At 40.4% G+C, this 16,413-nt stretch overlaps 1 protein-coding gene across 3 annotated transcripts in view; it reads left to right on the plus strand.

Annotated features, from left to right (window-relative positions):
- GAK (cyclin G associated kinase) overlaps positions 1 to 16,413 on the plus strand; it is a 95,900-nt gene that overhangs the window by 13,155 nt on the left and 66,332 nt on the right. For all 3 annotated transcript variants that reach the window (XM_072991944.2, XM_078384824.1, XM_078384825.1), the window contains exons 2-4: positions 8,614 to 8,675; positions 13,240 to 13,299; positions 14,897 to 15,011. In XM_072991944.2, the coding sequence (XP_072848045.2) occupies positions 8,614 to 8,675; positions 13,240 to 13,299; positions 14,897 to 15,011 (237 nt within the window). The remainder of the gene's footprint in view (positions 1 to 8,613; positions 8,676 to 13,239; positions 13,300 to 14,896; positions 15,012 to 16,413) is intronic.

A 16,413-nucleotide genomic window follows, 5' to 3' on the forward strand; every position in this document is an offset into this window, starting at 1 on the left:
TTGTGCCATCTTAAGAAATAGATTTATCAGAAGAAATGAATGGATTTGATCAGTGCAATAAATTTAGTAGTTACAACCAAGGAATCATCTCATGGAGTTTGAAACATGTGGAAAGAAGACACCTCTCTCATAAGTTGCATCTGTGGGTTAATAATTGAATTTTGGGGTATGAATGGCATGAACCCATCTTTCAGCCTTCGTACTATAATATGCAGGTGTATATGACATAACTTCTCCTTTTTATCTAACTTTGTGGTGACTAGGCATATTTTAGCCAGAGGAAAAACACGAAGGACGCTCTCTCATTTTGTTTTCATGTTCTTTTATTTATTCCCATCAAATAACCTCTGAAACATAAATTGTTTGTATTAATGAAAGAGGGGTACACAAAGGTTTTCTGTTCTTTCAGGTTTCTCCCTTCTACTTTGTCAAACCACCTGAGATTTTTTTTAATCTAGTGGTGTCATGAGAGCTGGTGTTAGCAGCCAATCAGAATATTCAGAAGAGGAGAGTGGAAGTCTTGAATCTGTAAAGGAGCCTGCATTAGTTGGAATCCAGTGAGAGATGGTCTTTTGCTTCTTCAGTTTTCTTGTGGGTAGGATTGCTCTGCTGCTGAGCTCCTGGAGCTCTCCATTTTGGTTTGTGTTGCTTGCCTGCCTGACTCTGTGCCTTCATCTTGGATCTTTTTCTGTATTTTTACTTATACTGTATATATTATTTCGGGGGTGATTGGTTTTGGGGAGAGGTTTCTTTTTTTACTTTGCTGTTTCTCCCCGTATTTCTCAGCTTTATTGATTTTTTTAAAAAAATGCTGTTTGATTAATTTTCAGAGGATTCTGTTAAAGGTATGTATTTAGATTATTATTTTCTTAATCATTATTCTAGAAGCTCATTTTCTGCTGCCTGCTTTCGCAGTAGATGGATTCCATGTTGCCTTGCCTCTGTGCTTTTTTGGACTAGTTTTTAATGGTACTGTAGGACTTAATTGAGGCCAGTGCCAGAAGACTTGAGAATTTATTTGGGACTAGCATCTGCTGCACTGGATCCTCTTGAGGGGAAAGAAAGGGTATAAATATTTTAAATAAATAGTATATAAAACATGGAAGGGAAATCTGAAATTGGAGAACCAGAATGAGTTTTTGATATAGTGTTTCAGCTCTAAACACTATGTAAAAACCTGCCCCCATTCCTCCAGGTCCCTGGTCCTGTTGATTGTGGACTAGCTATGAAAGTATCTTTTGTTTATTCTGAGAATCAGCTTGTGGTTGTCCAAATTTAAAAACCTGTCCAAAGCAGGGGCTTGAGCATGGTAGCAGGCAACCGTCTGACTCCACCCTGCCTACTTTCGAAGGACAGCCTCCCATGCCACCTTACAAACATCTTTGAAATCTCCTTATTTTCCAAAAGCAGTCTTTTATGTAATGCATTACAGTACTATTGTTTTGTTTGAGGGGAACTCTTGGTGGGAGAGCCTAACCTTTTGCAGGCAATAGATCCTGAGTTCACTCCCTAATGTCACACATTTAAAGGGTGTGCATCTTCTGTCTTTGGGATCCCTTTCCCTTTAACCACCTGAATGGGTTGATGCTATTAGATTAGGAACAGAATTTGTAAAGAACCTCTCTCCCTAAAGCAGAGAGCAACTCAATTTAAATGACAAAGCATTTTTTTGTTGAGTGTCTGGGGCAGTGGGTGGATATTCCTCTCCCTCAGAGCAGGCTGCAGTTAATGACTGTCTGGTAGATTTAGGTAGGCATGGAAGCCCATACACCCCTGTTGTCCATATGGGTGGGAGGCAAATGTTGAAGATGTTTTATGTCCTGGTAGAAGATATCTGCATATCGTAATGAACTCCTATATTTATATATAGGCAATAAATAAAACCAAGAATTGCATTTTAAAAAGGGTGTTATTTGATTTAAATGACAATTTAATTCATGATTTAAATTTTAAAAAATGATTTTTTAAAATCATTTAAATTTAAACATTGATTAAAAATAAATTGTTATTTATATAAATTTGCTTGTTTTAAAAAAATCGTTGATTTTCATCCACCCTGTTTAAAATCAAACCCTTTATTTCTGATTCAGACTTCAGGTGCTGGCTTTGCCTGTGAACTAAAGCAAGGACTTGCTAAACTAGAAAATCAAGTTCGTGTGTCCGTAATGCTTCCTAAATTAAACCTGAAAGGGTTGTCCTCTGGAGTTCAAAAAGAGCAATTGTTCATTGGAATGAAGATATTGTCTTTCTGTTAGCCTTTACTGACTTCTTACCCTCCACCCCTCAGTAAAACTCCAAGAATGGTTTATTTTTATAGCATGGAAGCTGGAAGAAAACTAGATAACAAACTTTTCATGCCAGGACCCACATTTTAGGTTACCTTTGTCACATCTGCATTGTTTAAAATGTTGATTGATTTCGGTGGGTGGGCAAACTGTTTATAGGAGATCCTCATTTGGTGCCCGTTGGGGCTAGGAGGTCTCACAAGATGCAAACTATAGGTGTAGAGGAGGGATTTTTCTCAATCACAGTCAAGGAATCCCTTTGTGCTTGCTCTTATCCTGCTAATTAGCATCCCTATCTCCCACTGAGGCTGCCTGCTTTTATTAAAAAACCCCTGAAATTTAGAGACACACACATGGTATAGCATCACATTACAGGGGTTTGACTTTGTTGCTGATCCCATACATGTTTGAATAACTAGTGTGCAAGACCCACCACCATAGCAATATACCGGGGGGAGGCAATCTTGCACATCTTATGCAGCTTGCAAAGAGGACCAGTCTAAGCTCCGGAGGCTTCTGAACAAGCCCCACCCCTTGACTAGTGGGAAAAAGAATTCCCACCATCTTGGATAACTGCAAGGGTTCTCCTTAGTGCAGGCAGACGCAGAACATGATTGGACATGGTGGGAATGCTTCTTTGCAGTTCTTGCAACTCACCTGTACGATTTTGCATGCTTGTTCAAAGCATTTGAATATTCTGATGCAGAGCAGTGAGCTGTTGACAGGAGCCCCACCCAGTCCACTGGGCATGTCCATAGGATTTCCCTCCATTTAACTCAGTTTTATTATATCTGTCTTGTCAAGAGTAATGTTTGGAAGAGCCATCATCATTAGATAAACTGCCCCCCACAGTGCAGAGTGATCTTTACTTCTATATAATCATACATTTGTAGTATTTTCATGGACCTTTGTGTCATGGCAGCCCTCCCCAAACATCTGTTGCTTAGCTCTTGAATGTTCCATCTGCTTTGTTCAGGCAATACCATGATGATAAATGGTCTCTTCAAGAACCACAATTACTGGTAAACAACCTTTTCTTCTTCTCTGTCCTTTCGAAGCCACCTCTGCATTCTGCGGCTGCTTCCAGTAAGTGACATACAACGAGCTTCCGCCTCTTGTCTCCTTCCCTGGCCAAGGAAGAGGAAGGCCTTTGGAGGCGTCTGTTAGACCTGTGTTTCCCAGTCTGGCGGTTGGGACCCCCAAAGGGCCATGAAGTATTTTCTGGGAGGTTGTGGGTCTCCTTATATGTGTTTGCAACCCTTCTTAAATAATTTCTTCCTTGACCTTTCGGAGCCAGACATTAAAGTCAGCTTATATACGTATGTATGAGAAACAAACCCTTTGTGGGAGAAAGAAGCTTCTGTTTTCTGAGAAAATATTTCTTTATCCCTTTAAAAATGCCTTTTTATGCAAATATAGTGTGTATGGGGGGGGAGTTGCAGGTTACTTGGCTATTACGAAAGGGGGTTGCAACTTGAAAAAGGTTTGGAACCATGGTGTTAAGCCCCCAACTTTGGCACTCAGTGGTGGATGAAACTTTTTTGCTTACCTGTTCCCTTTCCTGCATTCACACCCCTGGTACTGTATTATCCAGCCTTGCAATGGGTCGTAGTTCCCTACCCCTGCATTATGTGAGAGCAAGTTTCATTCCATGCATATTCCAAGTTCTGGTTTGAGTCTAGCACTGTGTAAAGAGACCCAGTAGAGATTGAATTGTGAGATTGCTCAGAAACAAGGTAGAGGTTCCTCCTGAACTGCATCAGAAACAATTTGGATTGCAACTCCAGTGAATGGTGGGCTAGGCTCTATTCTTTGTCTCCTGTGCCCATGCTGCCAAATGTGTTAAGGTCTGTGACAGTGCTTAGAATTACAGCAAGGGCATGCTTTTACTTTTTTCCTGACAGTCACCTGAGTTATTTTTAGAAGCTTGAAAGGAGATTTCATTTAGCTAAAACTGGGAAAAGTCTAGGAGTGGGGCATCTGGGTTTGGTCTCCCAGAACAATTCCATGGGGGAATTGATTGTGGGATTCTGGAAGTTGTTATTTGAAAAAAATGTTTTCAGACTCTTATATTTTGGACTGTTTGTGGGAGTAAAAAGACCTTTGCTGAAGTATTTGTTATTTGAGAGTACTTTGCAGTATGCAGAAACTTTTTTTCTGGCAAAAATCACATGGAATGCCTCAAGTAATCTTTTGCTATAAGGTAGATCTACCTGAGCAAGTGGTCACCAGATCATGCTAGTGCTTTATACTGTATAGTGAAGCCTTAATATGATGGAAAATCCTCACTATATTAAGCATTATCATGGCTTGGTGACTACACATGACATTGTTCTTTTGACTTATATACCATCCCATAATGCTAGAAGAACTCTCTGGACAGTTTACAGCACACTTGGCCACCCAGCAAGCTGGATAACTCATTTTATTGACCTTGGAAGGATGGAAAGCTGAGTTAACCTTGAGCCGGCTACCTGGATCCATCAGGATCAAACTTGGGTCGTGCGCAGAGGCTTGACTGAAGTACTACAGTTTAATCATTTCTCCATGGGACTCTTCAGGACAACAAATATGCACATATGCATATAATTTAAAATCGATTTTAATACACCTGCATATGTTTACTTAGAAGTAAGTCTGTGAGGTTGTGTTAGTAAAACTAGGTGTCACCAAGTCGATTTCAACTTATGGAGACTCCTTGGAAGGTTCCCTGACTATAAAGTACAGTGGTGCCTCGGAGAACAGTCGCTCCATAGAGCAACAAATCCGCGCAACGGTGCCGTTTTTGCAATCGCAAAAGCGATCGCAAAACGGCACCTAGATAGGGCAGGAATCACAGAGCGAAGGTCGGTAAGCGGTTCGCTTACCAACCTTCGCTTTGCGACCCGCCGATCAGCTGTTCTGCGGCTTCAAAATGCTGACGGAACAGCCGAAATGGCTGCGCACAGCGTTTTCGCGCCCTCCCCTCACTTACCAAGGGCGCGAAAACGCTGCGCCCGGCCCTTTCAGCTGTTCCGGCGGCCATTTTGGACCCGCCGGACAGCTGATCGCAGCGTTTTCGCGCCCTCGTTCAGCGAGGGGAGGGCGCGAAAATGGCTGCCAGCATCGTTGAACAGTGAGTATTCAACCCAATTGGAACGCATTAAACACTGTTTAATGTGTTCCAATTGGTTTTCTTGCCCCGTTCAACAATGCTTTCACACAGCGAGGGTTAATCCGGAACGGATTAACCTCGCTGTGCGAGGCACCACTGTAATCTAATGGTTTAGCAGTGCTTCCTTCCAATTGTGCTCTGAACCCATGAAGCTAGTCCAAGGCCACAAAGACATTGCTTTTTACCAAGGAGGTACAGTGGGGTGTTGATTGCAGTACTGCAGTTTAACTATTTCTCCAGGGGACTCTTCAGGACAACAGATGCACATAAGCTTATAATTCAAAATAGATTTTAATACACTTGCATATGTTTACTCAAAAGTAAGCTCCAACTCACTAAGGTATCCAGTGCCATATTATATTATATATTTATTTATTTATTTTATTTTATTTTATTTATATCCCGCCTATCTAGTCAGTTAAGACCACTCTAGGCGGCTAAAATAATATAGCTAAAATAATATATTATTGAACAATATATAATACAATATGAATTTATTAATATAATATAATTTTGTTCTGCTATGGCAAAATGTGGTCTTGGGCTTTGTCTGTGATTTTTCCCAGTCACAACAAAGTTTTCGTATACTTCAAAGTACCCTTCAATAATAAGTAATATAGGAAATCTTTGTCTTCATGGCTGAGACCAACGCAGCTTGGACCACATCTTTTCAAGTGTCATGCAAGATATTGAAACGTATCTATACAAGCATTTAGAGCAGGCCTATTTGTATTTTCAAAACACTTGATTTACAAAATCAGCACATTATAAGCAAACTTTTGTGACCAGTACTTTGGTTTCATACTTCTGGAACATTTTTGTTTTTAATGTGTAAAATGATAAGATGCTGTTTCTTGTTGTCTAAAGAGATAAACAAAACACAGGTTGTAGTGAGAAATAAAATGAGTGGATATGTCAGTAGTAACTGAGGGAGGCAAAGACAGAGGTTGCTGAGTATCGCTGAGTGACTGTGATGTATCTTCACTACCTTTTCTTTCCTTTTTTATATCTTGAAACATAGTATCTCTTTTTTAAAAAGGTGACAGATGAAGGGATGTGAGTGAGAGGTTGTAGTGAGAAATAAAGGGTGAGAAATAAAGGGAAACTTTGTGTAGAATTGATTCATACACACACAAGTTTTCAACTGGATTACTCATCGCAAAGACTTGCAGCTACTGTAAATTCATGAACACTCTTTATGTCATCACTAGGTGGCTTAAAATAATAGAAAATCCAACGTTCAATTGCTTGCCATTTCACAAAATGTATATTATATAATCATCAAATGATATGTGTCTGTGTGTGAACTACCTCTTGGGTCACATCGATACATGTGTCAGAGTGAGGTAGCTGACTGTTTTGTTTATCAATCGAGACAGCAGGAAAGAGCATCTTATCATCTTACATATTAAAGACGAAAATGCCCCAGAAGTGGGAAGCCAGAGCGTTAGTCAGAAAGATTTACTTATGGTAACATAATGGTTTCGTAATTACAGTTTTTGAAAAAATAACATGTTTTGTAATTTGATTTTTGAAGATTTCTTTAACATAGGAAATTATTTTAAATGACCTTCCATCATCAGATGCTGGCTGATCTTTCTACTGTGGAAACCCCTTTGGCCAAGTCCCAACATAAATGAGAAACAAGAAAGATCAGATATACACATAAGCTCTGACTTAGTATAGTCTTCCTGTTCCCTATTTCTACTGTTTGTTTCTATCACGCATTTCTGCCCAAAATATTTGCAGTGGCTTACAAAATTAAATACAAGGTGTATCCTAAGCGAAAACAATTAAAAAGTGTGAATCAGTCATGCATTGGAAAAAAAAATGTTAAATAAGCACAGCTAACAGAAAGAGCAGAACTCATTTTTGAACTATGCTTCTAAAGATGACTGGAACAAGTTTTTCAGTAATCACCCTGAAACAATTTACTTGGATACTGTATATGTAGGTTCAGCTGAAGTGTAACTATTCTGTGAAGTTTTGAGTCTTCAGTTCTGGGTCAGTTTGCAATTGCTGCGTCGAAAACATACAGCAGCTGCGAGATTATGCAATGTGGTGATTTAGAAGATGCACTTTGCAAAAGAACTAATTCAACCCGTGATTCAGAGCTGTCATGTTTCCTGTTATCAGGGAATGTACTGTTGTCCCGGGAGCAGTCTGTTTAGCAATAAGCCATTAAACAGCCTGAAAGATTTCTAAGGCCACACGTGGAGTTCCTAACATATGAAAATGACAGTACCTCATGGTTGGTTTATCTTTTTTTGCCAACACGCTGCTGAAGTCATCACTTCCTGGATGTGTTGTTTTAATGGCTAATTGTCAGTATACAGTGTATTTAAACGTTTGTAGAGGGACTGGTGTGCAATATGAAAGAAGCTTATCTGCCACTGCCAGTACCTTTCCAAGGAATACTGAACTTTATGAGAACACCATTTGAAAAGCATGCTTGCCCAGGGTTACCTAACACTTTCTTGTCCAAAAGGATCCTTGGCTGAAGTAATAATGGAAGGATAATCTGGGAGTACCTTTTGTGGTGCTATCTGCACTTGAGGTAGCTGATGAGAGCCACACAGATACAGTGGGATAGGCTGCTGGACTAGGATGATTCAGAGTATGGTCCAGAGACTCCCCACTGAGCCATGAAATTCATAGGGTATTCTTGGCCCAATAATCTCTCAGTATGGCCTCCCTCTCAGGGCTGTACGAAGGATTTAGTGTGGAAAAGCTATATACACCAGTGGTCCCTAAACTTTGTCAGACTGCGGACTGGTTGGGGTGTTTGGGCTCTGTGCGTGGGGGGGGGGACCCTGCATGCTTGCGGGTGGGCGTGCTGCGCTTTGCAGAGGGGCATAGCATGCTCGTGCGCATGAGTGCAACATGCCCGCCCGCGACCACAACATGCCCACCGTGTGTGCGGGCAGGGTGCCGGAGATCCGTGTCCGCGGCCCAGTTCAAGGAAGCTCATGGACCAGCACTGGGCCACGGACCGGGGGTTGGGGTCCCCTGATATACATGACCTTGAATCATTAGAAGGTAGGGACATAAATGTAAGAAATTGACTGGATTGATAGGACATCCTGAGAATTGTGAAAACTGGTTCTGTTCCTGAAGTCTTAACACATTATTAGAAGACTTTTAGGTTTCACCATTATCTCTTTTTCTGTTTAGGTGGCTTTGCTTTTGTATATGAAGCTCAGGATCTTGGAAGTGGCAAAGATTATGCTTTAAAGGTAAATATCCTCCCCCCCCCCCATTTCTTTCTTTCTTTTTCTGCATTTTGCCCCTTGGCTATATCTTTTCATTACTAATCTTATTTAATAGAAATGCAGTGAATGTCAAATACATTAGCTCATAATGAATCAGTTCAGTTTCCAGCTTGTCTGAAACATTTGTCTCTTCTTTTAAATTCTAATAGCTTGCATGAGATAATGCTTGTAGCTACGTTTAATTTGTAGTTGGTAAAGGTGCTGTAAGTCATAGTAGAAGAGATTTCCCAATCTCTTGTTCTCTGTTGTTTTAGATTATGATTGCTGGAAATCCTCTTCTAGCCATGCTGGCAGCAGTGTTTAAGAACAGATTTAATTGCTGATAGCTCTTGGCTCTTCTCACTTTGTTGCTAATTGTGCTCCAGTTTTATGTACTGAAATATTTTTTTATTCTTTGTGACTAATTTTATCTTGATTTTGCTATTTCTGTATTTAGTCATAGGTTCTTTTATGTACAGTATTTAATGTAATGTATACTGCTCAGACCCCTGGCTGTTGGTGAGTCTAAATAAATAAAATGAATGCTACTGCTCTTGGAGTTTTCAGTTAGAGATGACAGGCATGTGAAATAATGCATGCCACCAACTTCAGCTGATTCTTTTCCCATCCAGTATCTTCTGGGTACCAACCACAGTCATCATGTGTTTGCCCTTGGAGTTATCTAGGTCCCTAGACAACGTTAGCTCTTGTTTGCTGTCTTTTGAGTGTTTTGCTGTAATAACGACTCTCTCAGCGATGAGGGCAACCATGTTCTGTCAATGCAGATACACCAGTGAAGGAAAACCAAAGTTTTCTTCCTACTTTGTTCTGCTCTTTGGTGAAAACTTCAGGCTTGGAAGATATTTGAATGAGGGAATGGTAGTTGCCCTCAGACTCCAGAAGTCCTTTTTGAGGAGGGTTTTGTTAACTTTATTGTCTTTTTACTAGACCTTTTTATTCAGGTAGGCCTTTGTTGGAAGGGGGCCTTGCAAAGACAACCCGCCCACCCTCGGTTAGAAGGGGGTCTTACAGTTTGGGTGCTAAGCTTTGTCTTTCAATGTGATTTTTATCATGGTTTTTAAGTGGACTTGTATTTATTTTTTTTCCTTGAGCTTTAAACATAATTTTGTTTTAATATGTATTTTATTCTTTTTGGCTGCTTCGAGTGCTGGTTTTTCATGGAAAGGCAACATGAAAATTAAACAATTTTAAGTAGATAAATGAGCTCTGCCTGCTACCAATGCACTGGCTTAAATATATATATTTTCTGCTGTTCTTGGGAAGAAAGTGGAGGCTGGGTCAAATGCGGGACTCTCCTGGTTAATGATATGCCCATGAGGCATTTTCCTCCCTAGCGCAGTGCAGCCACACAGAGTCATTATGGTGGTGGCATTTGATATTGTATGTTTTTGCAAACTCATCTGAGGTGATAGCAGGAGGAGAGTGACTGAATACACGGGAAACATTTCAAATGAGGTTTCTCTCCTGACTTTTTTGATCATAGGCTTATGTTTCAGAACAACCCAGAACAGCCGATAAACCGTTAAACCTTTGTTGTAGACACCCTACATATTGTTTTCTATTTATCCTGAACTGCAAGCTATTAAATTTCTACTAGACTGTTCCAGGGCATTGAATAGTAGGTAACCCAAATGTTCACATTCGGCTCTAGGGCACGGAGTCAGAAATGTTGTGTATGAGCAATAAAAAAGTAATAATATTGAAGTGAATACGTTGGTATTCAGGTTGAAAGTCAAGTTTAGTAAAATCATATCCAAGAACCTGCAAGTGAATTAGCTTAGAACTGTCTTATTGCCGCAATAGGTTAGCTATTTCTTTTACCTGAAATGCCTAAAATAAGAGTAACTGATAGAAAAAGTTACCTTTATCTTATTTCTTCAATCTGTACACCTTCCCTTTGCAAGTGAGTTCAGGGTGAGGTTTTAGCTTCATTACAACTTTTTGAGGTAGATCAGACAGAGAAATAGTGACTTGCCAAAGGCTATGTCTCTCTCCCCCCCCCCCCCCCCCGTGAATACAGTGTTTTAAATATGGTTTGGAATGTGCGCCTCCCCTGCAATATTGGATTCACCACACTGGCAGTTTTGTCGCATGCTGTTCTGCTACTCGGAAAGGTGGTTTCCAGAATCATCCCCATAAGACTGCCTCAGAGCTGACCAAATAGTTTTTCAGTGTTTGAATACATTTAGCCTTTGAGAGGTTCCTTTCTGTTTATTTAAAGCATTTGTTGTTGTTTTTTCCAAACAGGACTTCCAAAGTCACTCATGACATTTTGTAAAAAAAAAAAAAAAATTCAAAATTTGAGAAGCTGATTAAAAAAACCCTTTAAATGCAGATCCAAACATTCTCTCTAAAAGCCACTTTTTAAAAAAATCCTAGAAACCAAAGATCCTTTGAAACAGTATTGTTTTAGCTTCTAGTTAGAAGGTCAACAGAGATCAAGCCAGCCTATTTTCCCTTGGGAGAGAGTTCCACAGCTGAGGTGCTGCTACTTAGCCTCTCAAAGCAGTAGCATGTGCAAAAGGGCATTTACGGCTCTCAGACTCTGGGCAGGTACATACAGGAGGGAGGGGTCTTGAAGGTAAATCTGGCAGAGTCCTCTCCAGTTATTTAATGTTTATTAGTTACATTTTGAGCACATCTTTCATCCAGGAAGTGAAAGGCAATATACATGATTCTTCTCGCATTCTCTCCACAACAGCCCTCGTGGGGTCGTGCAAGTTGATGGAGAGCAACTGACCCAAAGTCATCCAATGAGTTTCATGGCTCCCAAGGGATAAGAAACCAGACATTCTAAATTTCAGATCAGCGTTCTAACCACACTGCTTTGGTCAACTTAATCTGAGGGTAATCCCTTTTTGGGAGGGGATGAGAGGAAGTCTCTTGTCCTCCTCACATTTCTTGATCAAACCTACATGTAAGTGCGTAGATCTTCCCCTCCCTGAGGGAGAGAGAACCAATAATGAGAATTGGGAATACTGAAGCTTCCCCTCCTGAAATACTGTCCCTCAGATGTTACTTGCATAGGTTTAACTACAATACAGTGAGTGGCCTGAAGGGGAAACTAGACTGCCAAGAATTTTGCATCCAGTATTATTTATTTATTCAACTTATATGCCGCCCACATTACCCAAAGGTCTCTGGGCGGCTTACAACAATTAAAATATAGTAGAAAAGATAAAACTATTAAAATACAATTAAAATATATACTCTAAAAATTGCAATCAGGACGCTCAGTTAATATTACAGTATTTCAATTAAAAGCCTTCTGGAAAAGGAAGTTTTTTTACCTGGCACTGAAATGTCATCAGCATCGGCACCAGATGAATCTCACTCAAGAGGGCATTCCATAGTCTGGGGGCAGCTGCGGAAAAGGGCCTTTGTCTACAAACCATCACTCTTAACCTCCTTGAGGGACGGCTCTTTCAAAAGGGCCCCCTGGCTAGATCTTAACTGCTGGGTAGGCTCATATGGAAGGAGGCGGTCCTTCAGGTATCCAGGGCCCAAGCTGTTTAGGGCTTTATGTGTCAAAACAAGCACTTTGAATTGGGCCCAGGCAGCAACTGGTAACCAATGTAATTTAAACAGAATCAGCTTGATGTGTCCCCTAGCAGCCCCACCACTCACCAACCACGCAGCTCGATTCTGGACCAGTTGCAGTCGCCGGACTGTCTTCAAAGGCAGACACATGTAGAGTGCATTGCAATAATCTATATGAGATGTTACCAGTGTGTGTGTAACTGTCATGAGACTCTGCTCGTCCAGGTAGGGCCACAGCTGGTATAGGCACCCCTGGCCACCTGGGCTTCCAGAGTTAGACTTTCAATCAGCACCAAGGCATGATAGCTCGGGTTGCATGACATGGGATATCCATACACAGGCCCAGAACTCTCTCTTAAGTTTCCATGTAAAGTTTGCATTTGATCTGAGTGGGTCTATGGAAGTAATTGCTACTGCTTAAACTGGAGAAGGAGAAATCCAGTTCCAGCAACATGTCCACGAAGAGGCCAGCCACAGCAGATTTTTGCCTAGGTTATGGCTTCTGTACATTCTTCAAACGCAGTTGCCTGTAGACCTTAGGAGCCATTTTTCAGTACGAAGAACAACATACAAAACAGCACCATGTGATGGCATTAATATCTTCCGAACCCTATTAGTCTTAACATTTTAAAACCTGATTTTCTTATGTCTAAGCACTGTTGTTACAAAAGAAATGACCTCCTCCTTTGGAGTAACCCAGTTGTGGAACATCTTTCCCATGGGGCAGGGTTCCTTAGATGTTCCTATTCTAGCAGGCATTAAACTAGTTAATGTGAGTTGTCTGTTTAGATATTTTGTGACTTCTTATGTTTGTAGCTGATGTTACTTGAATGTATACAGTATCATGTTTGAATTTTTTAAAACATTTCCTATACTGAGTCGTTGTCATGATATAAAAAGCAATGTAACAGTACGTATTTTAATGAATAACCGAAAGGAATTGATTTAGAGTTGGATTTTTACCTATAACATCTTTATTTTCTAACAGAGATTATTGTCTAATGAGGAAGAAAAGAACAAAGCCATCATTCAAGAAGTTTGTTTTATGGTATCCTTTCTAAGAGAAGATAAAAACACTTTTATCTGCATTTGCATGATGAAATCTATGCTTAATAAGCCAAGATATGCATAAGCTATGTGTCTTCCGTTCAGCCACTTTGCTGCCACATCACTTCTCTCTTCCCATAAGCTGCATTACTTGTAATTAATTCAGTTTGGAACTATCTGAAGGTGAAAGTGAATTAACTTACAATTGAAAGAGGGATAAACCTACTCTTTTTGTAGTGTTTTGTACTATAGACCAGGTCTTGTATTTAGTGTTCAAGTGTCGTATTTAAAGTAATAGAAAACAGCTATGTTAGTTACTTTTGAAGATTGAAAGCAACATTTAAAATTAAAGCAGTAATAACTAGAAATAAATGCAAAAATCCTTAAAAACATTATTTCAAACTCTGAAGTGGGAAATATTGTTAAGGGCTTGCAAAGAAGGCATGATTCAGAAGCTAGCTCTAAACCAGTGGTTCCCAACCTTGCGTTCCCAGATGTTCTTGGACTTGAGTTCCCAGAAATCCTGGCCAGCTTAGCTAGTGGTGAAGACTTGTGGGAATTGTAGTTCAAGAACATCTGGGGACCCAAGGTTGGGATCCACTGCTCTAAACCATTTTCCAGCATTATGGCTTTGCTTTGTTTCATTGCTGGCATAAATGGAGAAGCTAAGGGACTGTTTAAGGCACATATGAAGCTAATCCTGGGATCTCTGAACTGGGCCTTTTGCGAAACCAGTTGATAATAAAGTAACAGATTTTTTTTGAACTGTAGTATAAGGAATAAATTTCTAGCAACATGTGTCTGGAGACAAACTACACTAGTATATATATCATGTATAGTTGCTGATACCGTTTGTATCTCAGTATACATGAAAAAATGAGATACAAGCACATTTGGTTTTTAATAAGTCTTGGCTTTCTTTTGTTCACTGAAGGTCTGTGGAATGAAATTTTCATTTGGCTCTGTTTTCCTAATTCACAGTTGAACAGGACATTTTGAACATATGGACAATAAAGTCAAATGTGCTATGTGAACTTTGCTGGAACTGTGATTGTCTCTGTCATTTCAGAATCAGCACAGAATGTTATTGTGCACAGCTAACCTTTATATACTCAGCCTAAAATTAACTAGGCAAGTTAAATTTTATAAAGTCATACTATGACAAAGAGGAATATAATGCTGTTCACCAACCTGAACTCTTTTGGGCAGGTTCTGCCTATGCAGTAGGAATGAAGCCATTCTTAGTGACCAATTGCCACTGATTAAAGAGTTCCTTTTTTCAGTTTTGGGGTGCACGCGACTTCATCTCATTGCATATGAGCTGTGAACACTCAAAACCAAAAAAATGAAGTCTTTCATCAGTGGCAATCTGCAGTTGATGTGCCATTGCACAGGGAGAAATAATAGGATTTTGGCCACAGAGTTTCTGGGAAATAAGCTGGGTTTGGTTTGTTTGTTTTTTTGTGTGTGGGGGTTAGCATTTTCTTGACTTCTCCTTAAAGGGCTGGAGACTGGAAAACAAATTGTGCTTTACTGTATAACTGCAAAGTGTTCCAAATACAGAAACCTTTGAAACTTTAACCATTGTAATCCTTTAGAAGAAGCTGTCTGGCCACCCAAACATTGTCCAGTTCTGTTCGGCTGCATCGATTGGAAAAGAAGAATCAGATACAGGCCAAGGGGAGTTTTTGCTGCTAACTGAGCTTTGTAGAGGTAAAATGACATGGACTGCATGTGTTAGCCTACCTCAAACTAGTGCCCTTCGGACATGTTGGACTGCAGCTCCTGAAATCTGGTATAGCTGGCCAGAGGTTCCAGAGTAGGCCAATTTAAGACAGCCTTCCTCAAATCAGACCACAACATACCTAGCTGGGAATGCCTTGGCTTCAGGGTGGCTGCTTTATCTTTTGTTGGCTTACTCCAGTGAGTGAAGCAGAGACATGACAGGGGCCAGTTTTCTCAAATAAAGAGATGCAGAATCTGTGCACACTTCCAGCCAGTACTACACGCCTTGTTATCGCTGGGAGGCTCATGGTCTTGTTACTTTCATTTCTTACACGGGAGTTTGGGAACAGCGTCAGGAGATTCTCAAAGAGGTCACTGTGCTAGTTTTTTCCAAATGCATACCAAATGTAAAATATTGTGGCACCTTTCAGGAAAATAGATTTATTGCTGTGTGAACTTTTGTGGATTATAATCCGCTTCCACAGACATCGGGAGTGTTGTGTCATAATCCACAGAAGGTTTATTTCAAAGCTGGCACAAAATGTTGGTTTTGGTTTTCGTGATAAGCCTAAGCGTTATGGAATAATGACTAAGAGCTGTTCTCTTTCCTTTCTTTCCAAATGGTTACATATTTTTTTCCCTGAGATGGATATTAATTAGGGTTGTGAGCTTTAATCACCACTTTAATTGAGGTTTACAATTTGCTCTTGAATTAATTGGTGTGACCGAGACTGAAGGACGTGCCGCTGTGGAGGTCACGCAGACAGGTTGGTTCCTTTGTCCCTGTGCCAAATTGAAAGAGGAGAAAAGAAATTCGCTTGCAGCTCTGCCTTTTGATGGCTTTCCAAAGCAAATAGATATTTTGCATTTGAAGACATGAATGCCTTTTCTTCTGCCCAAAAGAACTGTAGGCAATGGAAACTGGTAGCATACAGGGCTTTGTTCCCCCTCTCCCCCTTTCCTTTGGGAACTAAGTCATAAATAAAGAACAGAGAGTTGAGGGCTGGGTGATTGATATGACATGTACGCAGGAATTGCATGTAATGGGATAGGAGGGCATATTTTGTATCCAAAGATTGCAAATATGATGATGAAAAGCATACCGGCAGGGCAGGTCTCAAAATAAGGCCAGATGAAGTGCCCCCCTTCACGGTGGCAGCATTTTTGAGGTAGAGATGTTTCCCCTGTTTTATGATAACTGCTGTTTGTGAAGGGAAGAATCTTGGCTTCTTTTAACTCAGTGAGTTAAAAGAAGCCTCCTGCTAAAATTTGCTGGGGTGGGTGGCCAGACTGAAGCCATTTGGAGACAATTTTTTCCTCAGGAGGAATTGAACCTATCCCCTTTTCTTCCATTCATTGGCATTAGATGGGGGATGGGCAAAGCCTTCTG

Source organism: Pogona vitticeps, chromosome 2 (genome assembly GCF_051106095.1).
Source record: "Pogona vitticeps strain Pit_001003342236 chromosome 2, PviZW2.1, whole genome shotgun sequence".
Classification (NCBI taxonomy): domain Eukaryota; kingdom Metazoa; phylum Chordata; class Lepidosauria; order Squamata; family Agamidae; genus Pogona; species Pogona vitticeps.